A 21,811-nucleotide genomic window follows, 5' to 3' on the forward strand; every position below is an offset into this window, starting at 1 on the left:
TGAATGAGACACGAAATAGTTTCTACCTCTGTGCCATACGTACCTCTCGTATTCCTTTCTAGAGTGGTGGCTACTTAGACTTTCAGAAACCTGTGACAAGTTTAAACAGATTACTAATACTGCTTTCGGGGGAGTTAGGGGAACCAGTCAGCTCCTTTGAAAATGTTCTGTCAAAGGTTTGGTGGGCTGTATGTATATGTCAGACAATTAAATCTCAGGGTGTAGAGTGGAGAGCGCAGGGCAGTTTTTTTAGGTGTGGAAAGGCAGCTAGTGCTGGGTTTCCATTTTTCACTTGGGGGGGAGGGGGGAAAAAAAGCCTGTTAGCTCACACCTACTGTTTATAATATGAGAAGCTCTCCACAAATTGTTTGCAAGTCTTTTAAAATACCTCATTGAGCGGGTAAGCTTATATAGATAACGCTTTATAAAATGCATTTGGGCAAATACGTTGCTGACTGGTGATATTACAAAACCGCTAAGCACATTTTGAAGCCTTTGTTTGTGTTTTTTTGTTTCTTTTAAACTGGATCCTATTCACTGGTGAGCAGTAGGCACTCAGCTGTCTTGATGAATATTACAAAAGCAGGACATTCAGACATAGAACTAAACTCAGGAATATGTACATGTTTTTTACTTCTAATGTGGCCATCAAATTACTGTTAAGTGTTATAGTGAGAGATAAATTCCTAGGAAATAGCCTACATGGCTTTACCAAATGCATCTTGGGAAGGGGAGTTTTGGAGCATGATCCGATTTCATGTGATTACAGATGATTTTTGGAAGACAGAAAGTAAAATTAGGCATGCTCCGAACCATCAACATGTTTGGTTTCGGTATGGTTTTACACTAGGCAGTAGTTGTGGTGGCTGTAAGACAGAGCCATCTGAAAGGGGTCTGCTGTGAACTGCGTTTCCTCTCGTTATTCCAGCAGAGGCAAAGTCTGTGATAGTGTTTCCTGAAGAGCAGCAGTGAGTGATAGTCCAGAATAATTAGTTTCGCTGTATTGTGTGTGCGTTTAAAGGATGCCCCCTTGTGGCCCATGTGGGATATTTTTTGAAAAATCTTTTCATTGACCTTGAGCTGATGAAAGGTGATGCTAGTTTTATGCATATAAGCAAGATTTTATAAAAATAAAGCAGTAAGTATTCACTATATAGCACTGGTTGCCATCTATAAATGCAAACATGTTTTTCTGGATTTTGGAGGGTTCTGGGGAAGAAAATTTACTGTGTTGCTTGAAATAGTTCGATTTTTGGTGACTAAAAAAATATGCTTAGTCTTTTGCCTTCCTTCACCAGTGTATCTGTGCCTTTGGCATAAGGCTAGGACCTTGTTTGACACAAGTTCAATTTACTAAGAAGGTTTTAGTGCCTGTGGAATAGTTAAAATATTTGGAGAGAAAAGATATGAATCATGGCCATCATTTAAATACACAGTTGGTTTTTTTTTTGGTGTTCCACAGTTTTGGAATTCTTAGCTTTAGATATTTTGCAAGACTGATTTGACTGGGAGACGAGGTTCTGCCCTTTTTTCTAAATTGGGTTTTGTTAGGGAGCCTTAGTCTAGATGTTGAAAATCAGTAGCCGTTTTATAGGAGCTTGGTTAATTGTTTATTGGCAAATACGTTTTTTCCCTAATGCTTAGCTTTGTTTTCTTCTATTTTTGAAAACAAGAATTCAAATTCATACCTTACACTGCTCCCCCTTTAGACAGTATGAACTTAGAGGTTTGCAAGTGAGTGCTTCTATTTATAAAAGAAATGGTACATAATAAAGTTTTTTGATAGACCCTCTTGTTTCTATCCAACGGGCAAGAACCTGCTCGGTTGTTTCAATACTCTCTCTATAATCTATTCGATACAGAGATTCTGTATCAGAGTACATGTGTGTGCAGGCATGTTCATCTGGTAAGAAAAAAGATTTTCCCTTGATTGCTAGGCTCATATGACTTTCAGAGCATGAAGATTCATTGAGAATTAAGTGGAAAAAATTAGCTCGTTCTCTGGAAGGTTGGAAACCTGTGGTCAGTATCCCAGTGTCTTTGTAGCCCTTTGCCAAGGGAATGCCTTTTCATTAACACGCAAACTATACTAGTTCAGTTCCTAAACTCCAGTGAAATGTGTCACAGGCTGCAAGGAAACACAGGCCTCACGTCTTAGAAGTAAAAGCACTCTATCTGATTATAGTTATGTTTGTAATGATGAACTCACTGAGCGAGGCTTCTGAAGTTTTATGTTTAAGGATCTTTAAAGCAAATGAGCTCATTATACACTATAAACTTTTTATTCACATTAATCCAGCGTTCTCTTCTCATGAAGGAGGCAACAATAACAACTTTAAACACTTTAAACAACTTTAGCAAGTTTAAGGTCCATATTTATTTTTGAAGTATATCTGTATTGGCCTTATTGCTATTGATTTTGTTCCACTGATGTAATATTAGCTGCTTCTGTATTTAATTTTGGTTCTGACACAAAATAAGAGGAATGAAGTTTAGAAATCAGAACTAGGTGGTCAAAAATGGGAGCAATGAGATGGCTTCCCAGCCAATTCTGCAAATGCTGATTAGAAGTAAGACTGGCAGTGGGGCAGTTAGTCTGCCTTTCAGTAGTGTCACTGTGTTGACAGTTCAGCAGTGGTGTGAGCTGTCTAAATCACTCATGGTGTCAGGAGGCTACAAACATCCAGCCTTACTGGAATTTCCTATGTATGTATATGTATGTATACTCATCTGAGCTGTCTGTAAGAGCCTTGAGAGAAGTTACTGCAATTGACTTGTGTGTTAGATATGTGACTGACTAGCCAGTGCTTCTAATCTGAAGGTGAGAACAGGTGTCAAGGGATGTTGTTTGGTTAAAGATCTTTTTTTGGAAATACAGATTTATCACAGACCAAACAGTTGTTTGCTAGTTATGATGCTTTTAATGAAAACTTTCATGCAATGTTTGCCTTCCTTCTTTTCTTTCTAGGGTCCACGTGGTCCTCAAGGGATTGATGGGGAACCTGGTATCCCTGGCCAACCTGGTGATCCTGGTCCTCCAGGACATCCTACCCACCCAGGACCAGATGGACTGAGCAGGGTAAGTTTTACACTTGAAAGGGTAGAAAGTCAGGTGAATGATGGACCAAATCCACATGATATAAAGAATAACTTCTATTTGCTTCAGGGAATATGCAGCAACTCACACAGTCAGTCTTTTGCAGGCGCATAGTATGTAACTTCTGCCATGGCCTAGGCAATAGGCATTTGGATTGCAATGTTGTGCCTGCAGTTCTTGTCCTGCAGTCATTATGGAATGCAGGTAGCAGCAGTGCAGATAGTGCCAACAGAGATGATTAATGACTTGGACAAGGTGAACTTGAGAAAACTCTGAAAAGACACACCTTTCACAGTGTATTTTTAGTATGTAGAAAAGCCAAGGTGTCCAAATCTAAAACCCTCAGTCGGGTTTTATTAATTCCACTTGACTTAGATCCAAGGGATCAGGGCAATAGTAAAGATAAAGTAGAAGAGTCAATAAGGAACACAGAAAAGGAAAATTGCAGATGAATTTTAATGACCAGTGAAAGCAATTAAAAGGTGTGAGTTTTTCAAGTATATTCAGTTACGCATTTGTTACTGTTTTGAAGGTATCTGTCTTGATTTTTAACTCAGTTGTTCCTGCAACAAGGGAGTTATATTGACAATAAGCTGGAATACGGAAGTCAGGCCAATGGCCTGCAATTTTGGGCAGTGTTTCTGGACTTAAACACCTGTCCAAGCAGTCCTAAATCCAGCAGATATAGCTCAAGAGAATCTCTTCAGCGCAGAGGAATCCTTTAGAGTCGCAGAAGAACCAGGAGGGGTGCTAGACCCCCATCCTTCATAGCTTTCCCTAGGAAATTTGGAAGAAAAGGTGTAGTCAGAGCTTTAAGCAATTTTTGATTTGTTTTCTTGTCTCTGAAGTCTCTAGCCTTCTTGAAAGTGTGTTTGGGGACCAATCCGAAGCAAAGCAAGCCCTAAATTGTAGAAGAGCTTAATACACATTTGTGCTTTTAGTCCTTCTCAGCCATTTTAAGCTCTGAGCTGCCATGTGTGAGGATCTGGCCCTGAACAAAGCAAAATAAAACTGTTGACTTCAACTGTATCAAGAAGCTCAAAGGCAGAAGAGAGGGGCACTGACAATTCATTGCTCTACCTCATTTGTCTGTGTGGATTGGCATAATCAGTAGTGGCCTTTCAGCTTTGCTGACTAAGGGTAACATGCTCAAAATTCTAATTTACAGTGATAAAATCAGCTACGTTTCCATTTATTTTCAGATATTTCTGAACTTGAAGCACAGGAAGTGGAAGCTAAACAAAGTCTTAGAAGACATGAAAAAATATTGCACTTGAAGTTAAGGACTGATTTAAATTTAAAGGCAGTGAAAGAAGTCTAATTAGTTTGAGAGGCTTTCCTCTTTTGGTTCTCTTCCTGTTTGTTCAGTGGTAAAGGGGAGTAGAGTCAGAATAGTAAGCAGACAGGATGATGCGTTGAACTCCTCTTTGAAGCCTTAATCCAACTTAAATTTATAGGAAAGAACACTTTTATTTTATTTACTTCAAGAATTTAGTTCTTAGTACTTCAAAACCAATATAAGTAATGAAGAATCCATTGCATACGTTTTTGCCTTGTGAATCATCAACATGATTGCCAGCTAAATTCACACACATTTTTTTTTTTCAGCCATTTGCAGCTCAGATGGCAGGACTGGATGAGAAATCTGGACTTGGTAGTCAGATGGGACTGATGCCTGGTGCAGTGGTAAGACCAGATTGCCTTTATATTGTAAATTAGGTGTGAAGTGGAATGATGTGCAAAAAACAAAAGGGAAATGGATCCTTCGTATAGTTATTGAACGTGAATATACAGAATGTTTTAGTGCAGTTTTATACAGTGTTTGAAAACAATGAAAACAATGTTCTTCTGCTAAAATAAAAGCTTTTTCCCCCCCTCCCCAGCCCTCCTACTGTCCTACTTCTCTCCTGTAATACAGCAGCTATTACCAGTAAGGTGAAGGAAAAAAAGCAACTTCTGTTTTTCTTATTTCTTGAGTCACTGCAGAGTAAGCACTGCAGAATAAACCATTATGTAACTCTGAAGGCTTCTTTTTCATGTTGTGACATCAAAGATTATTTTTAGAAGCAATTTAAAAGATTGTTTCTGAAACCAACCGTGAACTGAAAGCTGAGCTTTGTAATTGGTATTATTTGAAAGATACGTTCTATTTCTCCAGTGGCTTCAGTTTTATCATTAGCATCTCTCGCAGTTTAGATATGCCCTTTACTTCTAGCGCACTGGGGACTTAGTGGTAATGTTGACATTTTTTGCGATCTATAAAACCTGTTTCACCACCCTAAGCTGTATCTGCTAGAAGTCTTGGGATTATTTTTGATTACTATCTTTTTTCACTCCGTGTGTTTATCATATTGTAATAGCTTGTAGGTATTGCTAGCCTATGTGTTGTTATTTTTAGCGTGCTTCCTTAAGGAAACAAGCCTTCAGTGATTACGTTGTCTGCGAGTTTGCCTGTCTGAACGGTATCCTTCTAAGTCTCTACCGGTAACCTTTGAACTCAGTTTCAATGCAGAAGGTTTGAAGATAATCTGATGTTCTCCTTTAGGATTAACTTTTGGATTGATTTCTTTAAAGAGCTTTTCTTTTTTATGAATGTCTTTTGTCTACTAATTTACTCTGATAACAACATCTAATGGTAACAAGTCTGTCCTGCTTATTTTGTTGCCCTCCATCATTCTGCTTATTCCTTTCACTCAATGTCTCAGACTTCACACCTCTTGTACTCCCCTTTCGTCTTTTGGCATTCCCAAATATGATTCATTGTAATATTAATATGTCTTTAAAGGTCTTCATTTTTTCGAAATCTAGGTCTCTCTATGGCCTTACACAAAGTCTGCTGAGGTCAGTTGGAGCTCACTCACTGACATTAGTAGATTTTTGGATTGATTCATCATGTTCTGAGATATCCTTTTTTCCTTTCTTGTAGACTCAGTATCTGACCATCACTCAGCTGAACCACTGGATTTTGTTTTGTTTTTACTGTTGATTAGAATTTTAACTGGCCGATTGCTAACCCTTTTATTTTGGCTTTGCAAAAAGGATTGGAGTAAATTAAATGCAGTGTAAAAATTGGAAAAAAAATTAATGGATTCTGTGTTGAAGAGAGAAATCATGAGTCTCTGTCAAAATGCAAGTTGTCTGCCATATTTTTCTTTGTATTCCTCAAAGCGAGCAAATCATTTTCAGTGAGCAAGTTACAATTAAGCATGAGATTTTTCCTAAAAATCCCTTGAAACGTTTTAAGAGAAGATTTGAGTTGTCCGTAGCAAAACGCAACCATTTTGAAACTGTTGCAGTGTTTTATATGGTTCATGAAAATACTTCCTTTCATCTGTACGTATTCCTGCTCATGGCTGAGAACAGCAGGATGAATTTATTTTGTCATAGATTCCATTATTATATTAATCTAAGTAATGAGATTCAATTCAAGGTGAGTCTGTTCTTCACAACTGATTCTTACGTTTTTGCAGTGAAGTTATGCAGGCATCCAGGTTGTTATTACTGATACCGGAGACGGTGACCTTCTAGAAAGAAAGCAAGCCAGTATTTTCAGCTGATAATGAATTATGCCCCTCTGGGTTTTTTTGAGTTTGAAGATTTCAATGCTATGTACTTTCTTTGAACTTCCTAACATCTATCTCCTGAGTAAAAACCTTTCAGAGGCCTTGACCACAGAAGTATTACCTTGGAGGTCACTATCAGGCCATTTAGCTGACTCTGAAGAATGAATGTTATTTGGGTAAGTATATTTTTCAGGGTGTAACAAGTTATGTTTTTGATAGGGTCCAGTGGGTCCAAGAGGTCCTCAAGGTCTCCAAGGAAAACAAGTAAGTGCTTTGTCTCATGGGACTTGAGATAAATGGCCAAAAAAGAAGGCAAAGCCCTAGTAACTGTATGTAGCTAGAACTTAACCGGGAGACAGGTCCGTCCTCAAGCATGGCTGAATCCGTCCTCATCTAGAGGTGAATCTAAATGTGTTGCTTTCAGGGGCCCTGCTCTAGATGTACTCCATATACAGCAATTCCATTTGAAAAGGGTTTTATTATAGCCCATTTGCTTTTATGGAGTTAAACCTATGGCATGTTGGACCTTTTTGTTATAAACTTGTTGTCGTGAGATGTTATTATTTAGATGTTATGTTTTATATATACATTGGACATCTTTGTTCAAATTGCCCCAAATACATGTGTTTTTATTGAAAGAGTAACCTACTGGTACTTTTCACAAGGAATTAAGCTAGATAATCCAAATGTTCCAAAATTAATAACACTGAGCACTCTATCTATTGAAAGAGGATGACATTATTGCTTCTGTTCTGCTGTCTTTAAAAGTTACATGGTTGGGCTGTAGATACACAGGGGGGTTTTCTGCTGATCTAATGCAAGAGATACACAGGGGGGCTTTCTGCTGATCTAATGCAAATATGCCATGGTCAATGAAGTCAGAATTCATTTCCTGCTCTTAAAATTGAGTCTGGTCAAAATAAAATAGGGGAGATTTTATCACTCTTGACTGTGTAATACTTCAGCAGTGATCTGTGCTGTTGTTTCCTGGCTTCCTTGTCTCTTTCAGTGTTTGTTTTGTGGCAGAGTATTGTTCTTTGGAGTTATTTGCTGCAAGCTAGAAATTACAATGTCTTAAAATTGCAATCATGCTTCTGACGCTTCTGGCATGTTTCTGAAGATAGTCGTGTTAACTCAAAGAGAATAGTTCATTAGAACTGTAAAAAGGCTTTAACCCAACACACATTTTTAATGAGGAAACACCAATGAAAATGCTGACTGCTCAGTTCTGATTTCAGTATTGGCATGAAGTTAGTTTCCAGTAGGATTTGCCTATGGCTCGGGACTTCTCTAAAGTTTGAGGGATTTTTGTTATCCATCTTTCACTCATTTTGCAATGTGAGCTGGTGCTGAGTCAGAATCCAGTCTGTCCCATGGACTGTGATTTTCTTGATTGTGGATTTTAATTTATATCTTTATATTTTTACTTTTTGGAAGTTGTAACTGTATTCATCTTTTGTTAATTTTAGGGTGGTGCTGGCCCCACAGGCCCACCCGGTGAACCTGGGGATCCAGGACCTATGGTAAGACCAAATAAATACAAACCTTTCAACAAAAAAATTGCACACAATTTATTATACCTCCTTACTTTAAAAGAGATTTTTTTCATGTTGTTTCAACAAAAGCTGTTAAGTACCTAATACTTTAGTCAAGAGTGTCCAAACCATGTTGTCCTGGGTCAGTGAATTTTAATCGTTTTGAATGTGAATGATAATGTTTATAGTACTAAACAATCATTGTTACTTTCCCACTGCAGAACTGAGCACTAGTAACCCTATGGGGTTACTAGTAACCCTATGGGGTTACTCAGTTACCTGCTCGGGTAACTCAGACAAAGCAAGATAAGAACATTTATTTTTTGGAAGTGACAGAAGGTAAAAACAAGAGCTTAGACCGGGTTCTCTTGAGCCTAAAGTGCTATCAAGCACCGTTAGCTATAGCCTGATGAGAGAGATGGTAGCCCTCTCTCCCCGGACTTTACTGAAATGGCGTTGAAAATGCCTCTTCACAGTCCTTGCTATGACTTTAGAACCACAGCAACTGATTTTTTTTTTTTTTCCCCTGCAAACAACTGATTTTTTTTTTCTTCTAAAGAATCCCTCCTATATTTTTATATAACCTAATGCATGTTTCTTAGGGCAGGACGGTTAGAAAGAGCGCTACAAAATTAAATAGGAAGATGTGCTTAGGCGTAAAATCATCCTTTTTCTACATCTGTTCTTATAAAACAAGATTATCAAATGAAGTACATGAGAATTCAGCCATCACTATTATCTAACAAACGTGTTTATTTCTTAGGGTCCAGTTGGTTCTCGTGGTCCAGAGGGACCTCCAGGCAAACCTGGTGAAGATGTAAGTTTGTTATTCTTCGCATTTTGTTTTATTTTTTAATAAAACAAATATTGGCTTCTCTGAGACAGTGACTAACCAGCAGATGTGCGTGTTCTAACAATTTTTATCTGTTTCCTTTTCTTTGTAACCATACTTCTAATTAAGTCCGGTATCATAACTATAACCCTTAGCAAAAGATGTGTTCTCTTTCAGAACCCTCCTTTATTTTCCTTGCATGTCACCATGATACTTAAGGTTAAAGCACCGTCTCTTTATTATTCTTGCTTCAGACAGCCCTTCAATAGAGATGTCTTTCTTGAAACTAGACATCATAATATACAACAGCTATGATAGGGCAATGGGAGGCATCTCCTGTAACAACAGCTTTGCGACTGCATGATGAGAAAAGGAATTGTAATGGTAATGTACACCTGTATCTGGACAATAAGGTTTTGCTACTTAAAAATTTTTGAATTCTTAGTAATTGATTATACTTATTACTGAATTTAAGACTATACCCATGTGTATGTACCTATACATGGTTACATATCACATGTATATATTATACATATAATCATTCACATACTGCACAGCAGAAGTTATGAAGTCACTTAGCTTAAGGTTTTTATAATATACATATATTCTTTGTTTGCAAAGCATGCAAAATCCATCTGAATTGTAATTTGTAATTGAGAAATGACTTAAAAGCTGAAGGTGTCAGATATTTTAGCATGAAATTTACCATAACTTATGCAATGGTTGCTTTGCCTGTAAACTGTACAAGGAGTTACAGTCATAGGTATCTTAGGAAATGTTTAATGCTCAATGCAGTGAAACCAAATCTAGATATTACTCAAACAACTTGCTGCATTTCTAATACTTGAAAGAGTTTCCTTAATTGCATCTGTGAAGAGTTTTACCTTTTCTCTATCCAGAAACTATTTTTCTGAAGCCTTTCATAGTCTGCCAGTCCAGAGTTCTGGATGTATTTGAACTAATTCATGCATGTAAAAGAATGCTTGGTTGTGACTATGGAGGACTTTGAATAATCTTTAAAATATACTTAGTCAGTTCATACTGCATTTTCTTTGCTATCACATCACACAGAAAATATTCGCAGTTTTAGAATTAAATTATGCACATTTTAAAACATCTGAACAAAAGGAGAAGTAACAAGCTATAGCCCAGTTTTAGATGGAAAATTGAAATGTTCCTATGGAAAATTAAAATAACTTGACAGTCAGTGTAACAATGACAGAAGGTTACGTCATTGTTAATTCACAGCAAAACTACACTGCATCACCATTTTGTGATGTTGAGATGCACTTTAGACTCAGAGTTTCCACAATTCTTTATTAAAAAGAAAAGTTAAAGTTAATGGAACCATTGCAATCTAATACACATTGCTAGTCCTGTGTGCAGTTAATTTATATTATTGGAAGCATTCCAGCAAGGAGAATATTTATAAAACTGATGTGCTGAATGAAGATGTTTGAATGTCCTCATTTGTTTGCGTGGAAATGATAAGAGAACTTAATTTTCTTATTTGCTATTTTCATATGTTCCTTTTTTTTCTTTCCTTAGGGTGAACCTGGTAGACCAGGACAAGCCGGTGAGCCTGGATTTCCAGGATCTCCAGTAAGAGCATGATTATTTAGGTTTTAGGAAAATAGTCATAACTATGTCATCAGTATCTGGTTTAATAATGATTGCAAAGCTCTGCCGCGCAGTTTCTGAAGTACTTGTGTCAGCTTACTCTGATGATCTAAAGCAGTGTGAGAGCTAAGCACCAAACGGGTGATTCAGAAGTCCTTGAGTTAATCCTGAGAGTCATTTCACAGGTGCACATTCCAACTATTTCAAAGATGAAATATATATTAAACAGATGACCGTATATACAAGTTGGATTTCTGTGTGTCATCCACTTAGACATCATCTTGTATATGGTCATCAGATTGGATAATGCCTACTGAAATCTAAAAGTATTTAATATAAAATAACTACACCGGTAAGCTTATTTAGTAGAAATGGATACAAAGTTATCATACTGGTTGGTTAATAACATTTTCCTTTGCTGATGTGTAGTTAAAAGAATCCTACAGATGGGTACACTTACATGAAAGATAAAGATTCATGAAGCACCAGTATTTCACGGAGTTATTTACAACCATTTGCAATAAGTGCTCAGAGTGTAAAGTGGTGTCAGATTAGGGTGGTATTGTTTACTTTTGAAATAGTCTGGGGACAGAGGAAGCAGGGATTGTATCATAGAAGTATATAAAATTCATTTTCATGTATTTCCAGTGTGCAATGGACAGAGGCCATCCCTTATGGTTCACTCTAGAAATAAAAGGAACAGATATCTGTGATATGTCATTTTATCAGCATATATTATTTTAGCCAATGTCAGCAGTTTTACCTTCACCTGTCAGATTTCTGCAACTGGAAGAGAGCTGTAGTGTGGCTGAAAAGGGGATAGGTATATCCCAGAGCGGAAACCACCTGATGCATGTCATCGTTTCTTCTTTCAAGCCATACCGTTCTGTGGTGATCTTGTTAGCAATTGAAGATACTACTGCCTAGAGAGAGAAAAGAACTTTTAATGCAGCAATGTTGTTTCCTAAGCTTTTCTCCTCAGTTTTATGGATCCAAGGCAATGTTTTGTAAGCTGCTTGAGGCTGTAGTCTGTGGAGTATTGTTCAGTTCTGATCAGGCTGCTTTGCTTAATAAAGTTGTCTCCACTTTGTATGTTTTTAGAGCGGTGTATGCTGTCGCACATCATCCCCATCCCCCCATTTAAAACCTGTGATAAAATCCTGGAAAAAGTTGAAAAAGTTTAAACAGTGAGAGAGTGTATTTACATATGCTCTCAGCCTAGGAAACTGTGGTGGGCATGATATAGTAGGAAGCGCCCTGATGGACTGGGGACAAAAACAAATGAGGAATCTTTAGCCATTAGCTTCAGAAAATATTTCTCCCTTTGCCTGTGAGAAATCCAGTTTAAAGGTGCTTTCTGAGAGTTATGTTTTCAGAAAGCAGGTGCTTTCTAAGACATGGCATGACCAACTGGTAAAAAATAGGAATTTGTGTTCCCATGAAAACCAAAGGCTTTCTAATGAATGAAATAACTATTGTAAATCTCATTCCCTTTAAGATTTTGCTGAAATTGTGTAGCATTGTAGATAAGCGCACTGATTATACTAATGCCTTGTCAGAGGCGCAGTGTCTTGATTCAAGGCAAGCCCGGGGACTGCCACGTGAGTGAGGGATGAGTTGTAGGTCCCTACAGTAGTGGATAATTGTTGAGGTGGAAATGCCCACCTGATCTTAACGTGAACCATTCCTTGTGCTAAAGAGGAAGAAATAGTATGTTTTAATAGTTTGCTGAACTGTTGCCAAAGAGTAGGAGGGCGCTGATGTGATTGCCATTATAAATGAATGTAACTGATATTATAACACAGGGCGTCTAGCTCCCTTTCATTATTTAGCTTTTCCTGAAAAAGAAATCTGCTAAAATTGGTAGAAGTCTAAATGTAAGGCAGTTTTGGCGTAACTGCTAAAGGTGTTTAATGCTCTGTATTATTTATCACACCACTTGACTGATGTTTTCTGATGTAACAGTTCACAGATTGATCTCAGTTTCTGTTTTACGTTGAATGGTAGCTCTGGATTTTGATTGCTGCTTAATTGGGGTTTCTTCATTTAAGCTTCAAAACTGGATCTACCATTGATTCTTATTTCATTGCTTCTGTTGAAATTTGGGGGTTGACCGTACACCTGTGTAAGCCATAAAACTTTCAATATCAGCAAAAACTTATTTAATGCTGAGATTGTTTGACTTCATAGGGTGTTATAACTTCTGCGACCGCTCCTAAATGCCATGCCTTGCTATATTATGTGACCAACGAGGAGTGTTAGGAATATTAGCAGTAATGCCACTACCCTCTTCCTTGGTAGCAGCATTATCACTAAGTGTATCACTGCAGAAATCAGTGCGGTTTGTTCTTTTTATTTATTTATTTATTTTTATTCCTGCATAGGGGCCTCGCGGCTTTCCTGGTGCTCCAGGTCTTCCAGGTCTCAAGGGTCACAGGGTAAGAAATAAGGTTTTTCCTCTCCTTACAGATAATATTACCAGACAGTTTTCATATGAAGGTACTCAACCTCTTTGATATTTGTAGTAAATTTTACTATACGGTTAGCCCTGCCAGTTACAGCAGAATTGCTGGCATTAGAGAGGAAGAGGTCCTAGCAGAAAATCTAGGCTAGTTCTCTTTAAGTGCAGCTGACCTCTGTGTTGTATTCTTTAGTGCTTTCTTCACTCTAGTTTCAAGTGTTCTGGGAATCTGGAAGGAGCTTGCACGAGCACTGCCAGACCTCAGGAGGGACAGACCTGACAGTTCTCTCACTTTGTTGGCAAGTCTGGCATTAGGGTGGGGAACTCTAGAGCTAGATATGTTTGCAAGACAGAGTGATTACAAATTACCAAGTTTTCTGGCCAGAACTTTACTTCAGGGAGGAATAAATAAGTTTCCTATGGCTCAGAGCCTCCTTCTTGTTGCTTTTAGGTTTTTTTTTTTTCCAACAAAAAAACAAATCCAAGGAAATGTACCTTGTACAAATGTTTTCCATTTAGGAAACATTTAAAAACTGTTTTCCATCTGGATTTTGGATTTTTTTTTTCTTTCTTGTTCTTGCCACCTCAAACCCATTCTTAACACTTTAATACCAAGTTACTTTAGCAGTAGAAATTCTCTGTGGGTATAAATGTGTATTTATGCATACACATGTATAAATATCATCTCTCCACATTTTTATAACTCTTACAGGGATTGAAAGGGCTTGACGGTCCAAAAGGTGAAATTGGAGCAGCTGGAGCCAAGGTATTTTCGTGGCCCAAAGAACTGAACGCTGAAGCATGCTTTCTGCAGTGCGGAATAATGAAAGATAGCATATCTTTAGAACAAAGCTCTGTATCTCTCTGCTGTTAATGCTGCTTGCACGAATGTTACATTTTCCTGAAGAGGCTACATGAACGTCTCCATTTTTACTGTGTGTTCAAACCAGATCAGCTGCTCTAAAATGAAATCCTCTTGTACAGGAAGAGAGCATTTGAGTTCAGCAGTGCAAATCACGGTTACAGCTGGCACTCAGTTTTAGGCCTATAATATATCACTACGTGAGTTGACTAGGGTCTCTGCCTGTGTCACCTTCCCAAGGCAGTAAATTGTGTTAAGATAGAGCCCCTACCCATCTTGTAATGTGCCATTTGGGAACTTTGCAGGTCTTACTGGTTCCATTTGACCAACATGGAGACCATTGTGTTGCTGCTTTATGTACTCTCTTGGAAATCCACAGATCCGGGTTGTAACTTAGGGCAGCCAAACTGAAATCTCAATACAGAGAGAAAACCAAAAGGCCTTCCTGACGTTTTCTTTATATAGTAACATAAAGCAATGCTCAGCTGAAACCTGACTTTCCTCTTTCAGGTTACTATAGTAAGTTTAAGCAAGATCAGTTTGAAAGAAACAGTCTTGGTAGGGAGAGAAGATATAATTTTATCAGACTATTTCTCTCCTAACAGTTTTATTCTCTTAGAACTTTTGTCCCTTATTGGCACTGCTACATCCTTATTACTTTAGCTCAAAGCTCTTTAAACACTGAGTAGCCAGCTGGAGTCAATACTTTCAAATTAGATTAAAACTTTTTTTGAAAGAGCATAGGACAACTTGTCCGGTCTTTTCCACGTTGTTCAGTGCTGTTGCTGAAGCTTTTTTGGCCGGCTGAGGGCAGTAATCATAGCTGAAACAGTACTCTTCCTTGGGATTAAAAATGTGGTAAGTTAAGTGAATCCTCCAAAATCTAAATTTGAATGTTAAATGTTTTTCAGATTGTTAAATCAGTAGTCAAGGACAGTTTTTCTAAGATAAAATTTCTTTGCTAAGGTTTCCCACCAATTTCAGTGGTGGCAGCAACAACAGCAGCATCAGAGTAGGTAGAAGCACTATAGTAGGCAGCATGCGCTGTCAGCTTGAGCAGGCAGAAGGAGAGTATGACCATTTCTTGCCTGTAAATAAATCCTGCTGGTTCTCCCTTGTTTTCTTGCTTTCCTCGCACCTAGTCAATGAGAAGCTGATCAGATTCTGTCAGATAAACATGCTGACAATACTCAGTACTAAAATAGCATCGTTGTGGTTAATTGATGAATCGGACGTGAAAGTACGGGGGAAGATAAAGGAGGTATCTCCCAATGACATGTAGAGATTTGTGAATGATGCCTGATATCTCCTCAAAAAGAGTTAATTCTGCTTCACTGAGATCGTATAAATGTGGCCCTTCCCATTAGCAGGTGGGATGATACACTTGAGCGTGTGATGCATGTATGTTGCTATGCAAATCTGTCTCTCTAATATACACTGAGAGAAAGGGGATGAAAAATGTAACTCTGTTTTCCTCTAACCTTTTTCCTATAACTGTTTGGTTTCTTTTGTGTTTCTAGGGAGAATCTGGCCCAACAGGTGCCATGGGTGCAACTGGTCCTCTAGTGAGTGTCACATGCATTGGATTTTACTTACGGAAGTGGCTGTAATATTGCGCACACTTATTGCTCATTTAATACCTGTAGGAATTTCGTGTTTTTGAGACCCACACTTGATGTCTTGAAGTTAAAACTTTTTCCTAGTGCAGATGAAGTTTTGTTTTCTATTACACTAGCAGTAAACTGTCCAGTATAAGCTGTTATTCCTTGCAATTCACAGCCACAATATAAAACTGTAATAAATGAGAAAGCTTAACAGATATTTGAATGTAGGTTTTGTGATTGGTTACCCACTAATGGAAATTTAGGGTGATCAAATGCTCTTTTTTAACATCCTGATGCCTCATATGGAGTGACAAAAATCAGATTAGTTTGCTTTGAGGTGGAACTGAAATAGTTTAGGTCAGAAACACATTAGATAGAAAACCATGGACAGAGGGTTTTGGAGATTATGCTGAGGATAGGCATGCATGACATGAGAACGAGACAGAGAAGACTTTTCACAGAGTGTTTTTCATTCAGGTATGGTTTTGAACAACTGTTAGTGAGCATTATAACATTCCAGAAATCCACTTTCACCAGTGATGATGTAAGTGCAGTGCTTGTGTGAGATCAAATGACATCTCTGCAAGACAGTCTTGTGTCATGCAGAATATAACATCCCTGAATTGCAACGTAGTTGTGAATGAGCCACAGTAAATGAGAATGAGTTGTTGACACTGGTGAGTAGATACAGAACTTATTCTACTGTGTTTACAGCTGGAGATACTATTGGAAGAGGAAAAGAGAAATTACAGTCTATTTAATTTCAACTAGGCAAGCCTGTGAGGTTGCAAGGACTTGATTGCTGCTGTAATTCCTGCTGTCGAACAAGTTAAAATATACCTGCGGGGAAAAAAAGAATTAGCTTGGTTCGGTAACCGTTATTCACATCCGCTATCCTTACCATGTTTATAGTCTCAGTGAACCTAATCAAACTCTGATTAAAAGCCAATAGAGAGAACAGAATTACTGAGCAGAAGTGCAGTATAAAACCTATTCGAAGCAAAGGAATAGTCAAGGATTTTTGAAGAAAAAGAAAAAGTAAAAAGAAAAATAAGGTGGGGGGCCATCCACTGTGAGAGGGAAATCAAGTGAACTATATTTTTCCGCTTTTCATTACTTTGCAATGATGAGCTCCTGAGTAACACACTTTTCTGTTTTCTCTTCAAGGGACCTAGAGGAATGCCAGGAGAAAGAGGTCGAATTGGACCACAAGGTGCCCCTGTACGTAGGGCCTTGCTTCTGTCTCCTTGTATTTTTTCCCTTGCTTTACTTTAAATATAAAGTCTTGAGCCTGAAAATGTTTATTCACATGACTGGTAGGCACTTCTGTGTGTGTTCTGCTATAGCTTAAGAAAGTTAAGGCCTTAACAGAGTTTCGTGGGATGAAATCTTTACTGTAAATTTAAAAAAATAGAAATAAAAGGAAGATGCTAGCAGCATGGTAATTTCTTATACCAGAGCTGCACATGAAGCCAGGTATCCTCACAACATTTTGTTCTGTGCCGGCGTCCCGAGGGGTCTTCAGGCCAGCACTTCTTTGAAAGCTTTATTCTGTGTGACTGTCATCACAAATGCTAACAAGAAATAAATAAATGAGTAAATGTTCTTGTAAACATTCAGTCTTGTCCATTTTCAAATCTAGGGTGGACGTGGCCAGCACGGTATGCCTGGGAAGCCAGGGCCAATGGTAAGTTTCTTATTTACCTATTTTTTTCACCTTATATTTGCCACTTGCCTTTAGACATTGTCAAAAGAAGCATAAACAACTGTAGCCGGTTGGCAGTAACAGTAAGTGTGCCTAGAATACGTGAATGATTTCTGGTTCTGGCATTGAATTACTCATTGTAAGTTTAATGCTGTCCTCTGAGAAATGATACTCTCTGTAGTTTGCTTCATTTAAAGGTTTTAATTTGCAGGGAAGTAGGCTAGAATATCCTCCCTGGAGAGATGATGCTTTGCCGCTTTTATGCGGTGGGATCCATGTTGTAGGGAGTTAAGTATCTTAAAGATACACATTATAATAGAAAACAATGTATACTTCCATATTATCTTCCTTCACATACAAAGTTGACAAATGAAATTATACCCATTCTTGGCAGAAAGAAATGCGGCTCACCAGTATCAGAACTTGCTACCTGGAAACGATCAATTACAAAATGTGCAAAAGATAGTATTTTAATTACGGACAGTCACACAGTGAGCTAATGAACCAGCAGCCTCTGCATAAATGTCTTTCAAATTACTAACTGCCTAACTGAGGAAGCCAGGTATGCATGCATGACTGTAAAAGATCTCATGCAGCTGCAGGAGAACTGAAGGTGATCGTGGCAGATTAAACTATGGATGTTAGTGTAGCAAAGGGTGATGTGTTCAATCCTACAGTCCAATCCCAGTATGCATTTGCAAGATGTGTTTGAAACAAGTCACATGAGCAGATGTGTTAGGAAGTCATATGTGCAGCTAAGTATATGTTGCTTTTGCCAAATTAAAGCTTATAATGCTTTCATGCCATTTGTGTGAGACAAGCTTCCACCTTAAAAACATGTTATTCTGTTTGCTTTTTCTGAAAGCATTCCTTCTGGGATGCAGTTGTCACTTTGTGACGTTCAGCTTAAAAAAAAACGAAAACCCACAGACCTGCCAACAATTAAAATTTCATTTTGTGCACGCTCTTTATTTAATCGTGGTATTAGTGCTGAGAAGCATTCATTTCCCCATGTCTTCCTAATGAACAGACTGTTTTATTGCAAACTTCACTGAGGAGTAGTTCACTATAATAGAAGCTCAAAACATGAGTGTCAGTGTATAAAAGCCACAAATCTCAATTATTTGATGTATCATGAAAAAAAGGGTTAACTACAGCTATTACAAGAAACTGAAAGAGTGAAAAGGTTTTTCAGCATTGAAAATAAAATCTAAAGCAGAGTAAGAAACCTCTAGTAATGAAATTCTCCATGAAGTCTGAAATTTTTATTTGGCATAAAATATGAGCTCAGCTTCACTGGACATGATGGTTGGTTGGCTAACATTTTTTGCGTATGGTGTCATGAGGGGGATACTGATACTTAATGCACATATTTCTCATTGGAGGGTTGCTATTCAAATGCATGATTGTTTGGCTTAGTACAGAGTGGTATATCCTAATTCTGGAATTCTCCTTGCAAGAAGAGAGAGATTTGGCAGACATATATTGGTGATCCAATAAACTGGGACATAGATTTTTCAAGAATATGTTTAGTGAGCTGTTACATCAGTGCTGAAGAAATCTATTGCAAGGCCATGGCAAAAATGTTGTCTATAATACTCACTGGGACAGATTGTTCTTATTAAGTTTGTCAGCAGAACCTCATTACATAAAACATTCTTTCAAAAAAGTGTCATATTTTACAAAAAAGGAGAAAATCGGGAAAAGATGACGAGGAGTCATCTGGGAACATGGAGTTGCAGTGAATACTTACAACCACTGTGTGCCGCCTTCTAGAGAGTTTATAATACAGCAGAAGTCGTCTCCTATGGAACGTTTTGTTCAGCACAGGAGGCATTATGTAAACGGAAACAATTTAAAAATTTACTCCAAAGCCCATAATTGGAGGTCTTCCTGCCTAACAAAGCAGGATGGAACCAGACGGGCATGTTGAAGTGTATACACCTGAAGATTGCTTCCCAGCAACCTTGGACAGTCTGCCATATAATGTAACTGCAGCTGATTGCACCTATGCCCAAACTTAGCATCCTTTCAGCCGCATAAGGTGTGGTCTATGCTCTGCGATGCAGTGCACCAAGAATTTGGCTCTAGAACTAGAAGCAGTATAGCCACATCAGTATGCAGTGCTCAAGCTATCAGTTAATGCTGCATTTAAGAAGGGCTGTCTCAGATGTAACGCTCTTGTGAAAGAGCTATGCTGCTGCTAGGAGCCAAAGACGTTACCTCTGCAGCGCATTTTATTGCATGGTACGCCATAACCTAGCCTGTGCTCCGCTTCCTTTTCCAGAGGTTATCTGCGTATCTCTGAACAAGCATCCAAGCAGGAAACTGTCCCTGCTGTACATGGCTTTGTCTGTACCACCTTGAAAAGGTGAAACAAAATCTGCATGTTAAAGCTTGGCAGTGAATTTGGCAGTGAATTTGAGAATCTCGGTGGGGTTGAGGAGTCGAGGGAGCAAGGGTAGTTCTTTAATTATATTTTCACTTGTCGTGTTGTTCACCTCAAAAATCTTGGCTAGTAATCTGTTTCAATGCAGTTTTGGCTTCAGATTCTCTTTTTTTGTAGGTTAGTATTCTAAGTTTAAAAGAACCCAGACTCTCCTCTGCAGCATTCTGTAGGAGAGGTAGTGATTGCTTAACAAGTATCTTTTCATTACCTTACCACACTAACATAAACATAAGAAGAGGAAGTAAGCCATTTATTAAAAACTGAAGTTGAAAAACAATTGCTATAATAGTTATAAACTGTATAGACTGCAATTTAGGCAGTAATAGGTGAATAAAGAGCTGTAACTTTGCCGGTCAATAAATATGCTATTAAAACACTACACCACAATTCCATAAAGCGTATGTGTATGACTTAGAAGAATGATAGTTATAATAAAATTATACTTAGATACAGACCAATGTTTACCGAATGATTAGATTCTAATCTGTGTGATCCAAACTGTAGAATTACAGCTTTGTGCATTTGTGTTTTGTAGGGCCCGCTTGGCATAACTGGTTCTCCAGGTTTTCCAGGTGCTCCTGGTGTAAAGGTAAAAAAACCAACCAAACAAAATCTTTTCAGTATGTCTAACAACACAGAATTAAAAAGTACATTCTAGACTGCATAGAGTTCAGACTGATGTGTATACAGATCCCTGAGAGCTGCTGAAATCAATCTTAATTAAGACCTTGAGAGGGAAGCTGTAAATCAGAAGCCAAATGCGGCAATAAAAAAACAGGATACTTTTTTTGTTTTTTCTTTTACTTGTGTAAAGGGATGATTTTAGGATAACTATCATGCTGTGCTCCAAAAAAATTGTCCAGTACGTTACAAGGACTGCAAGATACATTCTGCAAGTTGAGTTGCAGGGACCAGTCTAAGACTTGGTAATGCAGGAATCTGTATGGAAGCAGGACCTTCCAGGGACCGTTTTCAGCTTATACACTTTCTGACACGACCTAGACTCTGGTAAGAAGAATGCCTGAACTGCAGCGGAGCTTGCACCTCTACTCATCGCAATATTTTAAATGATGCTTAAAACGTTTTGTGGCTCTGTGATTGGGCTGAAAAGAAAAAAAATAGCTACAGCATTGCCAATATTTGACTTTCCTTTGTTGGCTTTCAGGAAACAACTCAATATTTTTTTTTTCTGGCCTTGAGAATAAGTCTGCAAATAAGCCTGAACAGAAGACTTGTACGATTTCCTTATACTTCTTTCCCTGCTGCCCCCTAGTTGTGCCTCTCTGTTACTTTACACTCCCAAAAGTGATAGGAAAAAATTATACAAGAAAAAACTATTTTTCCATTCCAGGTAGCCAAGTTCAGCAGATGTTCTGTGTTATTGTGAAACTGGCAACATGTACAAAACAATTACCAGGAAACAAGCCTTAACAAGAGTATTAACACAATTTATAGTTATATGATAATCCTTTTAATGCATGTCATAAAATGTTTTGGTAATAATGCCTAAACAGCATTAAATATCTAAATATATATTTGGAGAAGTTGTCAAGGGAAGAATCAAGAAAGGTTTTCGAAAGGGAGAAGCTACCTTCAGGTTTCATCGTCCGATGATGTAGTTGAAATAGCTGCTTTGAACTCATAAGAGCTAGGCAAACTGCATGTTGAAGATGTGGGCTGCAGCTCTGAAGGCACAATATTAATCATCAATTCCAAAAGCAGATTTACCTAAATAAAAGTAAAATGCAAAGGAGATACCAGGAAGAATTGTTTTATTGGAGCATCCAGTCCAATCTTACAGGGCTTTCCTGGGAGTGATCATCTGTTTAGCCCATCTTAAGACCGGCACTACCTGTGACAACCAGATTACTGTGCTGAATTACTTTTCTTTTTTTTAATCTTCAATATAGTGCTGCAACAGTGAGTTCATCCATGCTGTGGAAAAAATCCTCCAAATGTCTTACTATTTCTGAATTTCAAGCCTCAGCTGTTAATGAAGATGCAAAAAGCGCTTTCAAATTACCAGTACATACTGGGATTTTTTTATAGAGCTGTCTATCTTACAGAAGTAAGAGTAGGATCA

At 38.0% G+C, this 21,811-nt stretch overlaps 1 protein-coding gene across 3 annotated transcripts in view; it reads left to right on the top strand.

The window, feature by feature from the left end:
* Positions 1 to 21,811, top strand: part of COL5A2 (collagen type V alpha 2 chain) — a 205,929-nt gene that overhangs the window by 156,384 nt on the left and 27,734 nt on the right. For all 3 annotated transcript variants that reach the window (XM_068948332.1, XM_009666275.2, XM_009666274.2), the window contains 12 exons: positions 2,969 to 3,079; positions 4,706 to 4,783; positions 6,880 to 6,924; positions 8,130 to 8,183; positions 8,959 to 9,012; positions 10,576 to 10,629; positions 13,032 to 13,085; positions 13,821 to 13,874; positions 15,491 to 15,535; positions 16,742 to 16,795; positions 17,217 to 17,261; positions 20,264 to 20,317. In XM_068948332.1, coding sequence (XP_068804433.1) covers positions 2,969 to 3,079; positions 4,706 to 4,783; positions 6,880 to 6,924; positions 8,130 to 8,183; positions 8,959 to 9,012; positions 10,576 to 10,629; positions 13,032 to 13,085; positions 13,821 to 13,874; positions 15,491 to 15,535; positions 16,742 to 16,795; positions 17,217 to 17,261; positions 20,264 to 20,317 — 702 coding nt within the window. The remainder of the gene's footprint in view (positions 1 to 2,968; positions 3,080 to 4,705; positions 4,784 to 6,879; positions 6,925 to 8,129; positions 8,184 to 8,958; positions 9,013 to 10,575; positions 10,630 to 13,031; positions 13,086 to 13,820; positions 13,875 to 15,490; positions 15,536 to 16,741; positions 16,796 to 17,216; positions 17,262 to 20,263; positions 20,318 to 21,811) is intronic.

Source organism: Struthio camelus, chromosome 6, assembly GCF_040807025.1.
Source record: "Struthio camelus isolate bStrCam1 chromosome 6, bStrCam1.hap1, whole genome shotgun sequence".
NCBI classification, from domain to species: domain Eukaryota; kingdom Metazoa; phylum Chordata; class Aves; order Struthioniformes; family Struthionidae; genus Struthio; species Struthio camelus.